The 20,068-nt window shown below is 34.6% G+C and overlaps 1 protein-coding gene across 2 annotated transcripts in view; it reads left to right on the top strand.

Moving 5' to 3' along the window:
• Nucleotides 1–20,068, top strand: part of diaph3 (diaphanous related formin 3) — a 458,904-nt gene that overhangs the window by 362,570 nt on the left and 76,266 nt on the right. The window contains exons 25-26 of one of the 2 annotated variants that reach the window (XM_088913165.1): nt 780–944; nt 14,690–14,825. In XM_088913165.1, coding sequence (XP_088769291.1) covers nt 780–944; nt 14,690–14,825 — 301 coding nt within the window. The remainder of the gene's footprint in view (nt 1–779; nt 945–14,689; nt 14,826–20,068) is intronic. The other variant, XM_088913166.1, reaches the window with a different exon arrangement.

The following is a 20,068-nucleotide window of genomic DNA, read 5'->3' as shown; positions in this document are numbered from 1 at the left end:
GTTGAGGTGGATTGCTGTGGCCCAGCAGTAGTCAAACCGATCTGTTAAAAGCAGTTTTTCTTGTCCTCGATAGAAATGGAAAACAAAAAGAAAACATTTTTTTTTCTGTTTTCAGCCCTAAATACCCATTTCATATCAGCAGTTGTTTCACACTGTTAAGTCATTTCTGGCCTTTGATCTGCTTCAGTGCTCTCTCATTCATGTTTTGACATTTTAGCTAAATTTAATCCTTGTTGTTAACATTACTACTGACTTGTTTTTTTCTTAAAAGGGAGAGGTACTGCTCTCTTTGTTTTTTTTTAATTGTAATAAATTGCTAATTTAATCTAGTTAAGAAAACACAGTTATATACATCCTTAATTATGGTTGTAGTGTACAAGGAAATATTAATTTATTCAGCATATTTTTAAAATTCTTTTACACTTTGTAAGCTAATACACTTTGTAAGCATTTTTGCTTTAGGAAATTAAGATATAAAAAAGCTTAAAATGAAATAATCCACTGCTTTGTATAATTCTGCTTTTATTTCAGATGGTATTACACCTGCTTATGACAGATAATATATTCTTATTAGTAATAACAAGGCACTAGTTAAAAGGAAAAAAAACATCTTATTTTTGTTTTCTTCTGTGTTCTTCACATTTTGCTTTTTGTACTGCATGTACCTCATGTTTCTGTACTGCATTTCTTGCTTTTCACCAGCATGAAAAAGTATGTTGGCTTTAATTAATGCTAATATTTTGGTACCAACATTGATGTGTCCTTAACAGTGGCTTTACAGTTTTGCCATGTATGGCAGAGAGCAGTATCAGAAGCTGGCTATAATGCACAACAACATGTGCACACTCCAACAGAACCTGGTGGAATATTTTGTCATAGACCCAAAGAAAACATCAATAGAGGAGCTCTTCATTGACCTGAACAACTTCCGTTCCATGTTTATGGTAAGTCACTGAATTAAATTTCTTAATGTTTGTTTTATTTTCCTATTCATTCAACTTTATTATATTTTTTCCTCTTTTCTCCAAGCTAGCTGCTGTTTACTAACTGTACATCACTAGGTTGTATTTGAATCATGTTAACCTGGCAAAGCAATGGAATCTTTATTAGTATAACAGGATAATGTATGAGAGAAATACATTATAAATAAATATACTAGGAATATTGAGATGTTTTTTTTTCTCCAATGCAATGCAAAGTATCTTATTGGGAAAATAAAGAGATAATTACTAACAATGTGACCACTGTCTCTGCCAAAATCTCTGGCTCTTTCAATAAGTACTGTTCATTGTATCCAGGTACATTATCCATTGCCCAGACGCAAAGACTTTGGCAGGTACTGTCTAAGATAGTGTTAGGATTTGTACCAATCACTTCATTGAAAGAACATCTGAAGGTGTTTTTTTGAGGTAATGTACTATGGTTATGGGAGAGTGCCTCTTAATTTAAGTGATTTCACAACATTTCAAATTTTGTCATCATTTTCATCAAACTCTTTTATTCCTTCGATAAGTTTTTATTCACAGTCATCATGATTGCTGAGAGTGAAAATTAAAAATCTTCACATTCTAATGTGAGCAATGACTTGGGGACTTTATAACCCCTTATAGTCTGACACTATAAAAAAAGTGGAGAATGCTTTTGAAGGGTCAAGAAAAACAGGTTTTACTGTTCACAAGATGCTGTTAATGAAACAGCCAAATCAAAATATGGAGTTTGGTTCTGGAGGAGAAATTGATAATGTTTTTAAGTCTTTACTGTCAGTTTAGATTCCTTTTCATCTGTTCAAGAATAAAGAAGGTATTTACACTACAAAGTAAACTAACAGCCCAAAGAAACAAGTTATGCTTTTGGTGTGATATACTAGCTTTGCAGTAAAAGTGTGTAATCAGTTGTATTTCTTTTATAATGGACTGGTGTTAAAGATGATTTGAACTAATTGGCACACATGAATCTCAATACAGCACTTGAGTGACACATCAGCATGCATGTTATCAAAATGGATTTCATGGTTCCCTGCCTTTGTCTTTCTCTGTCTGTGTGGTTTGGATTTTTAAAATATCATACGTGTCTTCTTTCCCTCATTCCTATTCAAAATGTTAAACTTGCAATTATTTGGCAGAAGAAAAGTAGACTGTTTTATATGAACTGCCATTTGAAATGCAAAGTTATTTTCCACTTGGCTGCGACAATGATGAAAAGAATCTCATTGCTTTTATTATTTTAACTGATTTTATGATTGAAAATTCAAAAGTTTGTATGAAAGTGTGACATTAATAAGAAATGTACAAGTGCTCTTGAAGCTTGGGGCATCCTCAGTTGCTTGGGTCCAGTTAATCTCTGTGCCCTGGACATTTGCCCTTCTCATGAACCTTGCCTGTACTTTCTTTCAGGAGCTATTGCATTTTGTGGTTCTATATCAAAGTTTTAGTTCTTTGCAGGAAACCAGTTTAAAAAAAATCTAGACAGGTAAGTTCCTTTCACATGGATTTCTACCCAAACATTACAACCAAAGTGAAAAACTACTAATTTACGGGAAAAGAGCACAATTTATGTGGCTTTTCATTTCAGAATCCCCAAAAGTCCACTCATATGTTGTGTGATATTGTTGACTTTTTATAGACAGCTTTATGTTTTTGTTGGAAAAGAGTGCCACAGTGCTGTTTTTGACAGCTGTTTTAATTTTGATTAATTACCATTATTTTGTAATTATACAAATCTTGTAATTATAGTGTTTTGTTTTGTAAGTTGGAGAGCTCTGAATTCCATTTTTCTTTGAATCTGCAGTATTCTGGAGAACCAGACTTGGGACTTCCTCTAATATCTTATGGACATTTTTTTAAACAATGATGAACATTTTCATCATTTCCAGTTGGTCTTTGGCCTCAGGGTGTGCATCTTCACAATTAATTTCTATATATTCTATAAATTGTCACTTTATGTTCCAAATTAACCCCAGCTGATTTTCATAATCTAGCTTGAGAGTCTATATAAAGACACTGAGGAAGACCTACTAAGTTATAGAGCTTACCTCTACAAGAATTCTTGTAACAATCAAACCCTATAGCATTTACTTAAGAAATTATAAAAAAAATCTAATACTGCAGTAGATATTCTTTTTTACATTGAATTTCACTTCTTTAAGAATTGTTCAGAGTATTCTATATTTATTTAGATTTGTCCCTTTGTAATATTATAAAAAATGATGTGAGAAACAGTAAGATAAAGAGATTCACTCATTGTTGCGGCTGACTTTTGTCTGAATGTAGGTTCTATACAATCTGCCATATGATACTTCCTGAAGATAGTCGTTGCAGATGTTCTTCTGCACTAAACGTTTGATCCATCACCCTTTTAAAAGCAACACAGTGTAGTGACAGGAATCTAACTGACATCATGCCATTTTGGTTGTGAAGATAACATTTCAGGCTTGTCAACATTAAGCTGGAGGAGTTTAAGAACAGCATCTCCCAAAGGTAGAGTACAAAGGTACTTTTACAGGATGCTTGGATGCCGATGAAACATATCTTTATTTAATTAATGTATGGAGATGTGGATCATGAAGAAATTATAGTAATGAAATTAAATTACATGTTTTCAAGAGTCCAAATTAATTGATGAATTAAATATTTTACCACATTCTCCGCTACCAGTTTGGTTGTTCCCAAAAGAAACAGCGGTTTAGTCTCCTGTCTCTCACTGCTACCTTTGAATGGCCTGAGTGTGCAGATCATTTTCATGCAAATGGAAATCTACAGGGGATAATTTCCTGAATTTCTTCTTGATGTAGCTACAACAATTTGAGCACCATTGCAGAGATGGATCATATCTAATGAACAGGATTTACAGGAAATCCCCCTCTAAATACCATGACAGATGAGTTAAAGAATGTGATACTCATTAATTGCATACTAACTGCGAAATATATTTAACCGCCAACAGAATACAGGGCTTCAATTCATTGTAAATGTATAGCATATAACAGATTGATACAATCAACAATTGATTGATAATTGCATTCAATATCATAGGTGTGTTGGAAAAATTAACCTCCCTTGAAAATTCTGAATATCAAAACACATTTAAGCATTGTTAAAATGCACTGTTGCGTAAACACACTTGTTCGAAGACTCAGAGTTTCAGATGATACTTCCTCTTGAAGAGAATGAAGAAAAGGACAGTTAATAATATTTTGCAATTGGTATGTAACTACCATTTTAAATCATACCAGTCTAAAAGGGATTGTCTAAAAATTCTTGGAGTACTCCCTCTCACTGGCCATAACACTGGATCAGAACAACATGATGGTCCTAGGCCAGTGTGGTGGCCTTCTGCCTTCCTGGATCAGACTGTCCCTCAAACCAGTTTCCTGGTTTCTCTGGACTAGCCTGCTAATTGTTGAAACCGAACATCTCATTTTCCACGAGGTTACTCACATACCAGCCGCCTCTTATCATGCCAGGAGCAGCCAGGCAAGAGGGTTTTGTTCGTATGTTTCACTATTGCCATTTTTATTTCAACTCGAACACCAAACAGTATTTTTATGAAGTTCCACAACTTGAGCTAAGCATTTTCTTCCCAAGAAATAATACTTAACTAATAGACCATAAGCCTTCCTGCTTACTATTTAAGTGTTATTAACATGATGTACAGTATGTGCCCAGTGAGATTTTGTTGTACAGCTACATTGTGAATCAGTATATTAATGTTTTACTTTGTAAAAGGTTTTTAAATATCCATTGGTAATTACCCATTACATTTTAACATTTTTGTTATTTTTACTCTCAATATATGCAGTTAATTTGAAAATTAAATCCATAACCAGACAAAATATTTCATTTGTGTTCTTTAACAGCACACAGGATGACAGTTTAGTTTTACACTGCTTGTGATTTCACACTTATTATGACACGCTTTTCTTCATTCATTTATTGGAGTTTCTTGTTTAAAGGATTTTGTCTTTAATTGTTAAATATGATGTCTCACAACCTGAGATACATAATTTGCATATAGCTGGAAAACCACATATAAAGATGTCTGATCTACAGGCCAGCAGCTGCAGACATATTAAATAGACATACTGTCTTGTCTTGGTAATATAAAAAAAACCTTTAGCAGAAGAATTATTTTTTGTAAAAATCCCAGTATTCTTGTTTGTCCACTAGAAAGTAGATTATTTATTATCAAACAAATTGAATTAGTAATATTTAACCCATTTCCTGAAGCCGAACCAAAAGTATTAGAATACCCCTAATAATAGTTTAGCATTGACATAAATTTAGACAGTAACTTTTAGTGTGTGCTAAGGGCTGAGTGTGTTTTTAACAGTGCAATGACCCTATTTAAAAATGTAAATTAAACTAACAGCTCCACTCTGTTATTCACTCTCCATTTCCATCAGGAAAGTGTTTTTATTCCTAATAAGGTTGTGATGTCCATGGTATGGTGCAAAGCAGGACTGAACCCTAAATGGGTTACCAGTCCTTTACAGGGTGCACACACACAAGCCCACAGGGACAGTTTGGACACACCATTTAACCTAGCCAGCATGACAGACACTGGGCAGTGCACATCAGACTAGAATCAAACCCAGGGTTCAGTCATGAGGTAGCAATGCCAACTACCACTCCACCTCCTTTTTTACAAATAACAAAATGGTCTGGCCCAAGTAGTGTGAGTTATGTCACTCTCAGGACGAAGCATGCAGGATTTTACTCACACTACTCTAGAAATGAACCTCTCTTTTTATACAGAGAGTTAAAGAGAGAGATTTGTTACATTAAATTACTTAAAATAAGTAATCAGCATAAACTGTTTAGGTGAAAATACATCATGTGCTTCTCATCAAAATTCTGGCATTCTAGGTACTCCGGCAAATTTACTCATTAGTAGTAGTTGCCCTATTGAAAATTCCTACAGTATGTTTGACACAATGAGCAGTCATTTACTCTTATTTTAAGACATATATGCAGATTATCCATTCTGATACCATGTTAACTACAGTAGATGGTACAAGGAATGAATAATTGCTATGGTATCACAAACAGTTGAATTATGAAGTTTGTGTTAATAAGTATCAAACAAATTAATTAGGACTGGAAGTCATTAAGTGATATTATGGAGAATGAGACACTATGTTTAGTGACGTTATCCGTTTCATTCTTGTTGACTCCTATTATAATTTGAACCGAGCACTCCATATTATTATTAACAAATTGTTAATCTATTGTGCTGTTAGGCATCTTCATTTGTCTGTTTAGTGCATATACATCCATTAACATGCCTAAATCTCTTAAATTCATGTGTGGACAGGGTTGAGCATTATAAGACAAAATTATCATAAAAATATTGAAGCATGGAGACAAAGCATTGAGGAGTCACTGCACATATATTTCAGTACTGCATTTAACAGCTTTCAAAATAACAGCAAAAATTGCATAGATCATTTAAATAAGAACTGCAGTTCATCATAGGCTGTGTTTAACTGGGTCTGATTCAGAGCTCATTTTCCTCATTTGAAAATGTATTTTTGTTTAATTAGATTCATTTTTTTTTCTTCTCAAGGTAATATCCTGTAATACTACATTGGTGTGAATATTTATTTCACAAGTGCTCAGTCGTCATTAGACCCAACTTTTCAAGGTTTTTGTGAAGAATTTGCTGCTTTGCATTGTGTTCCTGCTGATGAAGTTATTTATGGCAAATGACAAGTCAACTGTATCATAACTAAAAGTCAGATAAGGTGACTATGGAGTCTGGGACATAATAGTTATTTATCATTGTGTTCAATGTACAAAAAGCAGCTTTGCTCAGTGAGGGTAGCTGGCAGCACGTCTGAATAGGTTTCTATATGAAGAGGTGCAAGAGCTGTATAATGTCAACACATTACTACATCTGGCAGATGTAGTAATGAGACCAGCAGTAGACGACAAAGGTTTTAAAATAGGTGGTCATACAATTGAAAAATCTATATTACTGTACGTAGACAGTGTTGCATTAATACCAACTGTAGAAGAGGATTTGCAAAAACTAGTGAACTGGGAGAATTGAGCTAGCCATGAATAAAATCTATTGCCAAACATATGTTTTAGTAGCACTGAAGTTACAATTAAGCTGACCTTGAAGATTAAAAAGTAAGTGTTGAAACCAGTAGATTCCTTTTTATTCCATGGCTCAATGTACAGTATCCTCCATAAATACTGCAACAGTGTAGTCAAAAATGTTTTTTGCTGTATACTCAAGCAATTCAGATTTGCAATGAAAAGATAAATATGAGGCAAAGGTACAGAATGTCACCTATTTTTTCTGGGTATTTCTGTGTTTACAGTGGATATAAAAAGTCTACACACCCTTATTGAAATTGTAGGCTTTTGTGATATAAAGCCAGAAATCAAGATAAATCATATCAGACATTTTTTCATCTTTAATGTGACTTTGTAACCTTTTAAGAGAAAAACAAATAGATAATTATTAGGAAAAATAATTGAAATGAAAAAACCTACAACACCCTGGTTGCAAAAGTGTGCACACCCCCCAACTAATGCTTTGTGGAAGCACCAGGGGATTGCCAGGGGATCTCCTGTCATTCCACAGGTTTTCTATGGGATTGAACTTTGGGCTCTGACTGGGCCATTCGTAGAATTTGATCTTTCTTTTCTGAAGCCATTCCTTGGTTAACGGATGTGTGCTTTGGGTCGTTATGTTTCAATGTGAAATTCCCATTTCATCTTCAGTTTCCTGACAGTGGCCAGCAGGTTTTGTGCCAAAATATCTTGATATTTGGAGCTAGTCATTATCCCATCTATCTTGTCTAGAGCCCATGTCCCAGCTGAAGAGAAGCAGCCCCAAAGCATGATGCTGCCACCACCATGCTTCACAGTAGGTATTGTGTTCTTTGGATGATGAGCTGTGTTGTCTTTGCGCCAAACATATCTTTTAGAATTAATGCCAAAAAGTTCAACCTTTGTCTCATCAGACATTTTCCCACATGGTTTGGAGTGATTGAATATATTTTTTGCAAAATTTAGACGGGCTTGGATGTTCTTTTTTGTGAGAAATGACTTTCGTCTTGCCACCCTACCCCATAGCCCATATACGTGCAGAATATGGGAGATTGTTGTCACATTCAAGGAGTGACCAGTACCTGCCAGAAATTCCTGCAGCTCCTTTAATGTTGCTGTAGGCCTCTTGGGTGTCTCCCTGATACATTTTCTCCTTGTCCTGTCATCAACTTTGGAGGGTCGTCCTGATTTTGCCAATGTCCCTGTGGTGCCACATTTTCTTCACTTATTGATAATAGTCTTCACAGTGTTCCATGTTACATCCAATGCCTTTGATATTCTTTTATACCCCTTTCCTGATCAGTGCCTTTCAACAATAAGATCCCGTAGTTGTTTTGTCAGCTCCTTGCGGACCATTGCTATCCCAGTAGGATGCAACCACAAAAGTTTCAAGGAAATCCTACAGGAACAGCTGGTTTTTATTTGGGGTTAATCATAATTCATAATCATAATCAATCACTTTAATTGACGGCAGGTGTATGCTACTTACCTTTGAACATGATTTTGAATGTGATTGGTTAACTCTGAACACAGCTACAGCCCACATTATGAAAGGGTGTGCACACTTATGCAACCAGGATGTTGTAGGTTTTTTCATTAAAATTATTTTTCCTAATAATCTATTTGTTTTTCTCTTGAATTATGTTGGTTGCAAGGTCACATTAAAGATGGAAAAATGTCTGACATAATTTATCTTGATTTCTGGCTTTATGTCACAAAAACCTGCAATTTCAATAAGGGTGTGTAGACTTTTTATATCCACTATATATACCTTAATGTACTGTGACTGTATCAAGCTTGGCACCCATTAATATCCCCAAACTCTTGATTTCTGTTTTTTGAGATGCTTTAACAACCTTTGCTGCAGCCATTTTAAGTTACTGTTTGTTCAGGAGGCTTTCTGACTTCACTCTCCTTTTCAGCAAGTAAAAAGCATGCTCATTCGGTTTTAAATCAGGAGATTGACTTGGCCAATCTAAGACTTCTCTGGCCACGATTATGGTGATGATATTTTTTTCTTTCTTCAACTGCAGTTGTTTTCCTCAGATGACCTGGTCATTGAGAATTGCAAAGTACACCAGTGGTTTCTTTCTTTTTCAAGATATTCCAAATTGCGGATTTTGCTGTTCCCTGTTTCTTTGCAATGGTTCAAACTTAATTAGTTTCTTTCAGCATCCATTTTGTTTGCATTTCTTTCATAGACAGTTTTCAAAGTCTTCATGATGGTTTTGGCCTACTGGCTCCAAAGGCAGCCACCAAAGGGAAGAGCAATGGCTAAATCCAACTGTACACATTCACCACTCTTTTATATGTGCACAATCAATGCAACAGGAAACACCTCACCAATAAGAAACACCTAGCAGCCAATTGTCCCAATAATTATGCTCATCTGAAATGGTTGGATTCAACACAAAAAGTGCTATTATTACTAAAACAATACAACATATACAGTAAGTACAGAAATACTCTAAGATAAAAAGTAACTTTGCCTCATATTCTTCTTTTCATCTGAAATCTAAATTGTTTGAGTGTACAGCAAAAAGAACAATTTGAACTTTACTGTCCCAATACTTATGGAAGGCACCGTACAACCAGGAAGGTTGATATGAGAAAAAGATCCAAAGGCAGCTCACTTTATGGAAGAATAGAGACATCAGAAAATCAACAAGCAATGCTACTCTGTTATGAATATCTTGGCTACAACATAAAACCAATATATGATTTATATATATATATTAGTTTAACCAATATATATATATTAAGGACATTGAACACCAATTTGAAACTTTTCCAATAGTATACAAAGAAGAAAATTAGTCTTCGTTGGTCACGTACCATGAAAGAAAACAGCTTTCGAGTCCACTTATCTTTTCATACAGTATGTCACAGGTAGCACAGTGTTGTTCTTGCATTACCTTTATATTTACTTCATAGTGAATGTGGACAGGTGGGGTCCTATTTAGAAGACCAGAAGAAAGGAACAGGCTACAGAGGTGAAGCAATCATCTGGCCTTTATTTCAGTACTGAAGACGAGGCACAACAGCAGCAGCTTGTGAAAGCAGGAGACCACTGCCAGTTTCTCTGGCAGATCTTTTTTAAACCCTGTAACAAACATTTGTTCCAAAAAACGTGATTTGGTAGCCACTTCCATGTGCTAGCTAAACTGATAAATTGCCTCTTCCTGATTAGGAACAAACCTTCTCCCCTGTCTGTAACTTAAAGTTTATTAGGCTATTTGTAACAATCTACAGGCTGCTCCTTTGTATTCATCAAATGATACATAGCTTGTTGTTCAGAGAATTTGTTCCTGTCAGTTGTCTGCATTTTATTTTTATCAAATGTCACTAAAAACATCGTTTTATTGAAACTAGCTATATAAGCAATTTTTGTAGGCTACAGGTTAATTTGACTTTGGTTACAGTTGTGTTATACAAAGCATAAAATGCAATCCTTCAATAGATTCTGTGGGGGAAAAAAAAGACTTAAGTCTCAGTCTATATGTAGTCTCCATAGTATATCTCAGTCACTTGATCATCTTTAATTCACTACTCACTTTTATTCAAAACATGTGATAATAATTCCAAGCGTTTATAGAGCTTTTCTTCACAGACAATCCCTATATATTGGAAGAGACCCTTTTCATCCATTGCTGAAGTGCAACTCATACAGTACCTGTGTAACACACAATATCCATTATGTACCAGAAGCATCCTTATTTGTTAGGTCAGAAGGGAAAAATTGCTTCTACAATTGCATTAATTGGGCGGGGGGGCATTAAGTAGGCCGAGACCAAAGTCAAGTTTAGCCTGGACAAGGGGACTACCACCCCTGCTCTTACAAATAGTGCCATGAGATTTTCAATGACAAAGAAGTCAGGGGTTTAATGTTTTATCCAAACAATTGCAACTTGTACAGCGCCGGGGCATTCTATTGGAAATTGTGGTCCAGAGGGTAGTAACACTGTTGTACTGTATGTTGCTTGTTGCAACCTTGAATACCTTGATTTTGAAATCCTCAGATTTATTCCATTAGAAATTTACCATTAGTTTTGGTTTTGGTTTTGAGACTCTGTTGCTAGTGAGAAATCCCAGAAGAGTGTCACCTGGTGCGAATGTCATATTTTAATCCTTCAGCATCTGCTTCACAAATCCATACAGATCTTTTTTTCAGCTCAAACTAACCTCCAACAGATGGTGTGGTGAACTAGTTACCAAACAATAGGGTGTCAGTCCTGCCTCAATTGTTTTAATAAAAATCAAGATTTACTTTTTTTTTACTTGGATGGCTATCCTAGCTTGGCACAGTAAAATATTAGATTCTCTTCAAAGTTGGCACTTGTTCTATGCTAAATGTTGAATAATCATTCAGGGAAGGGGAAGGAGGGGATTCAAGGGAGAGGAGAACACATATTTGGTTTGGTTTCATAACCTTACTAATCTTAAATATTTTTCTGTTAATTGACTTTTTGCTGCCACTTTGAGGTGTAATGGACAATGAAACTAATTGTCAATAAAACAAATGCTAAGCCAACTAGAGACAATGTTCTTTTCAAATATGAACTTGTCCTGTCCCTGGGTGACTATCTGTGCAGAGATTATATGTTCCACCTGTTCTCCCTCCCATGTAATCTCTCCTCAGTTTGAGTGCATGTGTGCTGTGCCCCAGATCAGGAAATTACGGCTTTTTAAAACTAGTTCCTTCCATACAAAGCATTGTAAGTATCATCTTTTCTTCTCAGTGTAATATCTGATACAGCACATCCCCAATACAAATTGCGATGTAAATTGTGTGATATTGTGCAAATTATGCGAAACCTTTCTGAATGATTTTCCTAAATCGATAGCAGTATTACTTATTTGAATTCTTTGTAGCTGCAAGTGACATGGACATTTTTTTTATATCAGCCGTTATAAAGTTGTGTTTCACACAGGCATGCTAATCTGCCTTTCAATCATGCTTTCCCGCAGGTCCCACTGAAGCCTTATTATATATTTTGACTCCTAACTTTGTCAAAATTGGACAAAGGCAAAAGACAAATATATACTGTACTTTTGGTTTTTGTGAGTGGCATTTATTCAGTATGTGAGCCAAATACATTGAAATACAAACTATATTTTCCGACGCCCCACAAGCATATCATTACTATTAACAATGTCTTATTTTACTATGAATTTGTGTAATATAAATTATCTGGTTTATACTTTTTTAATTTTGTACGTTATTGTATACTATGTATAGTATATAGAGGAAGTCCCTGTTTAACATCCTTGATGGGGATCATAAAACATTAATTATTCTCAATAATTAATAGAAGTTAGAAATTGGGAACTAGAAGGACATAAATATTCTCTGGGGGACATTGTGTGACATGTTTCTCCATAAGAATCAATGTATTTCAACATTAATAAAGACCAGGATGTAAAGATACAAGTCTGTAGCAGAGTTCATTCACATTTTCTGTACATGAACAGAAAGTTAATTTTTCTGTGTGTAAACAGAATAATTACTGTAATGCTCCATTAAGTTTAGCACTTAATCGCAATTTAACCTTGTCGAAAATGTTTTAAAAACACTTAGAATTTAAAAATTATCTTTTATGTACACTATGCTATTACATTAAGTTGCACTAAATACTGTACATATAATAACTAAGGACATCTACCATATAGAGTAAAATTAATTTAAAATTAATTTATCTAGCAATGTAATCTGCTTGTGCTTTTTGGTGTTTCTTTGAACTTCTTTGTTAGGGCACTTTGAGTTCAGAGCACAATGTCAGGGCATAGAAAAAATATAAAAATATACATAATCATTTCAGACACGTACAGTTCTTAAATATAGTAATATATATTTATAATGATTAATATATAATACAATGCAATTTTAGAAATTAGAAAATATTAGAAATTTGACATTTCTTATGATCTAAGCTCGAACACATTTTTAGAGGGCAGTTTATGTCCTTTCGGCATAAAGTCAAGGAAAGTTTTATGTCCATACTAACAAAAAGTCAATGGCGTAAAAGAAGAGAGATATTAAGTAGGGTCCCCTGTGCATCATTTAACTACACTTCATTCATTGACTCTTCCTCACTTGTTGATTGCCTTCTGTTAACCCAAAAGTGACTGATAAAACCGATACAGAATCCACAATGGGAGGCTGAACAGGTTTTATCTGCGGTTGTGTACAGTGCAATTCGGATATGGTGAGCTTTCATGCTCTTTTTGAGTAACATTGGAATATTTCTTCTGTCCTCTTGTACAATTGCCTTCATTAAACTGGGAGGCAAGGACCTTCCTTGAGTGTCTGGAGTCTGACGATCAGATGCAAATTACCAATCCGATAAAGCCAATGGTGAATAATCATAGTTTCAGTTTTTATTAACTGATGTTGGTGCATGTTCTTCTCTTACATATCTTCCTTGGATACAATATGTTTTCCAGTTATAAGACATTTAAAATTATAATCATTTTGATTTATTTAAGAATGCTTGCAATTTACAGAAAAAGCAGAAAAAACTGTAAAAGTAAGCAATTCTGCCTTACAAAATGTATGAGATTATTGCCCATCTTTCCCGAGAACATCCAATTTTAAAAGTTGTTTCATTCATGTATGACATCCATATAATTTCAGCAATTTTTCAAACTGGCACTCCAAAGAGTAAGACATTCTTAAAGGGAAATTGTAAAACTTTTCAGCTCCCTTTCCTGTTTCCAGTATTTGAAAGATAATGTAAATGGATTAATGGCTGAATAAAGGCAGGGCGTTTGTCAAGAAATAAACTCTGAAAATTACTACATCCACGTCAAGCTTTGTAAAAGAGTATTAAGAACATGCAAATTGTACTGTGTTACAAGGCAAGCTGCTAATTGTCTAGAGGCTTGTTGTAAAATGCTCTATTTTTCTCACAAATGAGCTAAGTGATGCCAGATGCATCACTAGAGAGTCGACAACATTACAAGTTTGAACTGCAAAGTTAACCTCCAAACAAGTGTATTTCTGGTTTATATTTTTTTATTTAATTTAAATGCATTTTGTTGTTTTTCTGTAGGATGGAGTAGCATGATGTAACTTGATAACACCAGGATATTTTTATTCCGATTGCATAATACATTTCTTATTGATTAAATTGTATTATTACTTCTACGTTCTGTGTCTATTACACATCAGCATTCCATGGGTTTATGTTTAAGAATAATAACATCTTATGTGTTGTGCAATTGTGAGATTTGGTATTAATCAAGATTTACTGTTGCATCTAGTATTATATTCAAAAGTCATATTATTGATGATCAAAGAGTGCTTTTGCAAATAAAAGTAGCTCTTATCACACAAAACAGGATTTACATTTTAAGAAGAGCCTTCACCTAGTAATGGGAGGCAAAAATATCTCAACATGTTTTAGGTTCAAGTGCTTAGAGAACACTTATAAGTGTGTATCTCAGTACACTAAATAGAACTCTTTCTTTTTTTTCTGTGTAGTCTTAAAAGAAGGCCTTTGGGGTCACTCAGCAGGTGTCATTGGCTGCTAATGGACTCCCAACAATGGCTCTTTTTCCTTTAGTTATCAATAATCATCTGCTCTGTAAACTTTCCCTCAATTCTTCACTTTCTTGATTCTGTACAGCAAGCGTTGAAGGAAAACATGAAGAGGCGAGAAGCTGAGGAAAAGCAAAGGCGTGTCAAGATTGCCAAAGAAAAGGCCGAACAAGAGAAGCGGGAAAGACTGCAGAAGAAAAAGCGCTTGCTGGAGGTGAATACTGGTAAGAGATGAGGGAGACGGATTGCTTCTCCTTTTCTGAATGCAGAAACATGTATTTTTTATTTCATTTGAAGTCTGCAGTTCACATATCTCAATTTGTACAAAATGAGGGTTCTTAGCAATCACTAGGTCCATGTACACTGCTACTTTTGATCAAGATCAGATATTTCTAAAAAAGAACAATGCAGGTACTACACTCCTACATGCAGTTTGTTAATGGATTTTCCTTTTGTGAGTTTTATACAGCTGTCACACAGGCATGCTTTCAGTGGTGGATCTCTTCAGTCAGTTTGAGGCAGTTTATTAGCCACAGTCTTTTAATCATATAGATCTCAATTAATCTGCACCATTTTGTGGAGATTAATGTTCTTTACGGTGACTTACGTGATATTGTGAGGTACAGTATCTCAGTAAGGTGACATGAAGTTCCTATGGATGATTATTTTTCTTAGGTGACATAGCTAACGTATCTCTGATCAAATATGCTAATTAAAAAGTGGTGGAAAGAAGGTAGCTACTTCCTATAAATATTAAAAAAATATTTAGGTAGTCGTTTTGTATAGGTAATTTCCTCAAATTACTTATATTAAACGGATATCCCTTAAATATGAATCATGGTGCCTTTAGATTAATAACTACCATCTTCAAAATGTTAAACATCACAAGTAATAATAATAGCAGACTGTAATTTATGAGTAGAGTTTTTTTTTTAATTAAACATAGAATGTTTTGGGATTAGTATAACGGTAGTATATTGCTCAATGTAACAGTTGCAGATGCCAGGGTGTGTAAAAAAAAAAGTATGTGGCAAATTCAGCAAATGAAAACTTTTTGGAACCAGAATAGTAGTTATAATATAGATTGCCTCCTCTGCCTACTCAAAGATACTGGTCTGTGAGAATAAAATCAGTATAACATTTGGGATATATTTCTAGAAACTATTCTGAAACTTAATTAGAAACAATCCAGTTATTACAGACTATGTTCTTTACACGTTTGATATCTTTAACTCAGCCATGAAAACAGGTTACAGCTGGTCATTTCATTTAATAATTAATTAGTAATATATGAATTATTTTAATTTTATACCATATTTAATCGCAAGGAATCCCAAAACACTTTACTTATAAACTGAAATGCAACAGTCAGCTCAATGATTTAAGGTACTGTAGCCCCACATCCACTATACAGCAGATTAGTTAAAGAAATGAGAAATTGCTTTACCAATCAAATAAAGTGAAACATTTAGAAAGTAATTTAGCCAGGACACCAGGGTTTAGAAACCTTCTTTTATTACTAGTCATGGGAAGTTTGATAACCAAGTAGTTATGACCTTAGTTAAATGTCTCATTCAAGCTATGGTACATCTCACAACACATTGTTCTGTTGAATGTAGGTTTAGACAAAAGACTGCCACCTGATCTACTAATAGTAGAAAATTGATTTTCGCAGACTAGTGCTTAAAAGTTTCTTTAAAAAAAATTGTATTACCTAGGGAATAGCCCAGGGAATTCCTCAGAAAACACATAGCATTCAGATGAATGGATAGGAACTAGATTCCTTAAGGATATAGATAATTAGAGCCTTAGAAAATATTCAAAACATTTTAGGTGGATTTTAATTATGTCAATTGTTTTGTGACACATGAGAGTGTCATTAACAATGTTTGAAAATTCAGTGCATTCTCATATATTAGCACTTGTTTTAATTTGCTATTTGATACAAAATGTATAATGGTTGAAAGTTTTTGTTTTCCCTAGTAGTAGTAGTAATAATAATAATAATAATAATATCACTTTATTAACCCTTTACAATTTCTCGCATTAGGAATTATCTTTTCGCATACCCCAGCTTGCTCTCCATGAGACACACAGACACACAGATAGGGAGAGAGGCTGGGGTCAGAGCGCAGGGTCTGCCATTGTACGGCGCCCCTGGAGCTGTTGGGGTTAAGGGCCTTGCTCAGGAGCCCAACGGAGTAGGATTCCTCTGCCGACTGCGGGATTTGAACCAGCAACCTTCCAGCTACAAGCGCAGATCCTTAGCCACAGAGCCACTGCTCCGCCCAAAACATTCGCCAAAGTAGTAGTAGTAGCACACTGTAAGGTTCTAATGCATCAAACATTACACAGTGACTAAATAAATCAATGACAAACAAGTACTGGAATAATAGTTGCAAACAGGGGCAGCCCTAGCTTTTTGGGAGCCCTAGCAAGATCTTGTAATGGGGCTCCTCCAGATCCTAATTTGAACATACATTACTATTATCAGCTCACTACCCAACCATATTTAACTATTTAGAACAATTAAATAAATAATTAAATAAGTAGAAAACGTATTAACCAGCTTTGAATAACACAAATGTTACAAAGAAGAACAAGAAGCATACATTAAAGGTTTATTCCTTGCTGAAAATAACAGAAAAGAGACATTGTGTGAAGAAGAACCTGATGAAGGCTCCACAGCTGAAACATTGTGACTCTTTTCTTCTCTTTTCAGAAATAAACCTTTACGTGTTCCTTTGCAGCCTACGCATGCTGACACAACTACCTACTTGAACTAAAGTTTACAAGGATAACATGTATTTTAATATTTAAAGTTATAAATAGGAGAACTTAAAAATTATTAATTGAAATCCTTTGTAAAAAGGAATTATAGAAATAAATATGTAATTAAGTAAGAAAAACGTGCACTCAATAACTAAGGAGGTGAGATCAGAAAGGCTGAGCAAATAGGAAAGTTTTATAAAACATTTTCAGGAAATCAATTCACCTAGATTTCGGGAGACAAAATCATCAATCACATCTTCATACGATACTAGTCGTCCCACTGAATGATTGTCATGGCCAGTCCACTTGCTTGTCATGGCCAGTCCACTGAACCAAGGTTGACCTCAGTTATATTTTAATCCACTTGAGATCTGAAAGACTCCTCTCCCCTCCTGCCGCTGTCATTGGGAGAGTGAGTGCAATCCGAAGGGCTAGAAAACCTCCATTTAAATACAGAAGAAACTGCAAGAAAACAATGTTTTAATGCCAGTTAAGTATAAGTGCTGAACAGTCTTTTGTACTGCACATTTGCTTTCACGCTTTTGTTTGGCCAGGTAGTGCCTATTTTTAGGCAGGTGACCCAAGCGACATGCGTTATATTGCAGGAAACGTGAATTGGTTAAAACATCTAGCAGTGGCCTAGATCGCCTATGCCAGGGCCGGGTCTGGTTGCAAAGTATAGATGCCAAGGAAACAAAATGTTTTAAAATTTTGCATTATATCCCTCAAAAACTGCCATGTTACTGTTATCCCTATTGATGCTGTTTATGTTAAAATCACATTTGTCTTCTGTTTTTGTGTAAAAGTATAAAAATCATCAGTCAAATCTTTCACTTAGACCACTATATTTTTATTTATTAATGTAATACCATACAGTACATTTCTATTATATTTGAAACACATATCTGAAATTTACAAAGATTGCAGTGTCTGAAAACAGATAAATTATAAATGGGCAGGTCTTAGCCAATAGCCTGGTCTATGGTGCAATGTCCTTTCAAAGACATGCTTGAATCAATCAAAGAGATTCTCTTAAGGCCGTAAAATCGTGGTGTTTATGGAGTCTAAATCAATGTTAAAGCCTTCCTTTTTCCTATAGTGTTTAAAGCACAGGAAGCGAACTCCAATATTTCAGAAAAAAGGGCTGTGTGAATTGTTAATTGAACTGAGCTTTGGAGATTTGTAAAGTAAAACCAAAGATTAAATTTGTGGTGGAAACTTGTATCTTTTAAAAATATTAAACATTTTTTAATGATTAGCATTAACATTGAACTTGTAGATGCCGGCTGTATGTATACCATGTCCCGAAGAATGTTATTATATAAATGAAACACCAACAAGAATTAGAATAGTTTATTGCTAGTAAAGCTATGTTTCCATGCAATTAGAAACAAGTGCAATTAACAAGAGAATATATCAAATAATTCCTTATAGAAACCTTATTTGTTTAATTAAATACATTTAGTAGCACCATTTGCACACAATTTTAATAATGACTAATAATTTATTGATTCATAATTTGTTAACTCTACATTAGCAACCAAACCTGGGTGCATGCTTGAGTCCTTGAAAAAATAATAATGACAAACACTTGTGAAATTAATGTAGATAGAGCACACAATAAATATAATGTGAATGTGAACGTCATGCCACAGACAACTCGGAGAACATGCTTAGTTTTTGTAAGGACATGCTTAGGTTTGTAAGGCATGATCTGTGACTTTCAAGTAGAAGAACTGGCAGAAACAAAGTACAAATAGTAGAAAGCAAACTAATCACAATCAATGGGTTGAGGGGTGTATTTATTTCTGAATAACCCCTAAATATTCCTGAATTAGATCCATTTCTAGGAATCCTTCACTATATTACAGATTCATAGATTTTATTCTCTGGTTACAATAATATCATAATGTACTTTTCCTCTTTAGGCAGACACAAGTCTAGCTGAACAGGAGATCAGCCAATCAGTTCTCAAACTCCAAAGGAAGTATCGCCAATGATCTGTGATCATTATTAATTTATTCTTTTATGCGAAGGTTCATACCGTACTTTTATACAGATTTATATAACATGAGCATTTTTATTGGAGCACATTTTAGTATAGCATTCTGAGCTGAAGGTTATGGCTCTGCACTTGCAACTTGAAGGTCATGTTTATAAATCCTGGGTGGGGCACTGCTTTTTTTCCTGCTTTGCTGCTTTGTTTGTAACCTTGAGCATTCAATCATTCCATATAAAACATGCAAAAAAGAACATTATCTACATTTTCACTTTAAAGTGAAAAGGAAAGTAATGAACTGAAAGCACTGGGTAAAAAATATTTTGGAATGCCTGAGAGAGAGTTAGAAAGTAATATTGCAATGAAAAATATTTTTTTTTGTTCAGTACTAATACAGCAAAGGAAGACTAAATAATGAAGTAAAGTGTCTCGGTGATAACGATGGTAAACTTTCTTGATGATGACAAGGTGAAAAGGCTGATGAATTAAAGGAATATTTATCTCAGATGACAACATGCCTCAGGCTGAGGAATGACAATGTTTCTTACTAAATAACATTAGCATTGAAGAAACAGAAGTGTTTCAGATACTAGAACCACTTAAGATAAACGCATCTCCAGGACCCAATGTCATTTATTGGCCTGTAACAAAACTCTTTGAGCAGTCTCTTAAGACAGGAGTGATACCCACTGACTG

This window comes from Atractosteus spatula, chromosome 4 (genome assembly GCF_055471065.1).
Source record: "Atractosteus spatula isolate fAtrSpa1 chromosome 4, fAtrSpa1.hap1, whole genome shotgun sequence".
Classification (NCBI taxonomy): Eukaryota; Metazoa; Chordata; class Actinopteri; order Semionotiformes; family Lepisosteidae; genus Atractosteus; species Atractosteus spatula.
This window is presented reverse-complemented; position numbering and strand designations above follow the sequence as displayed.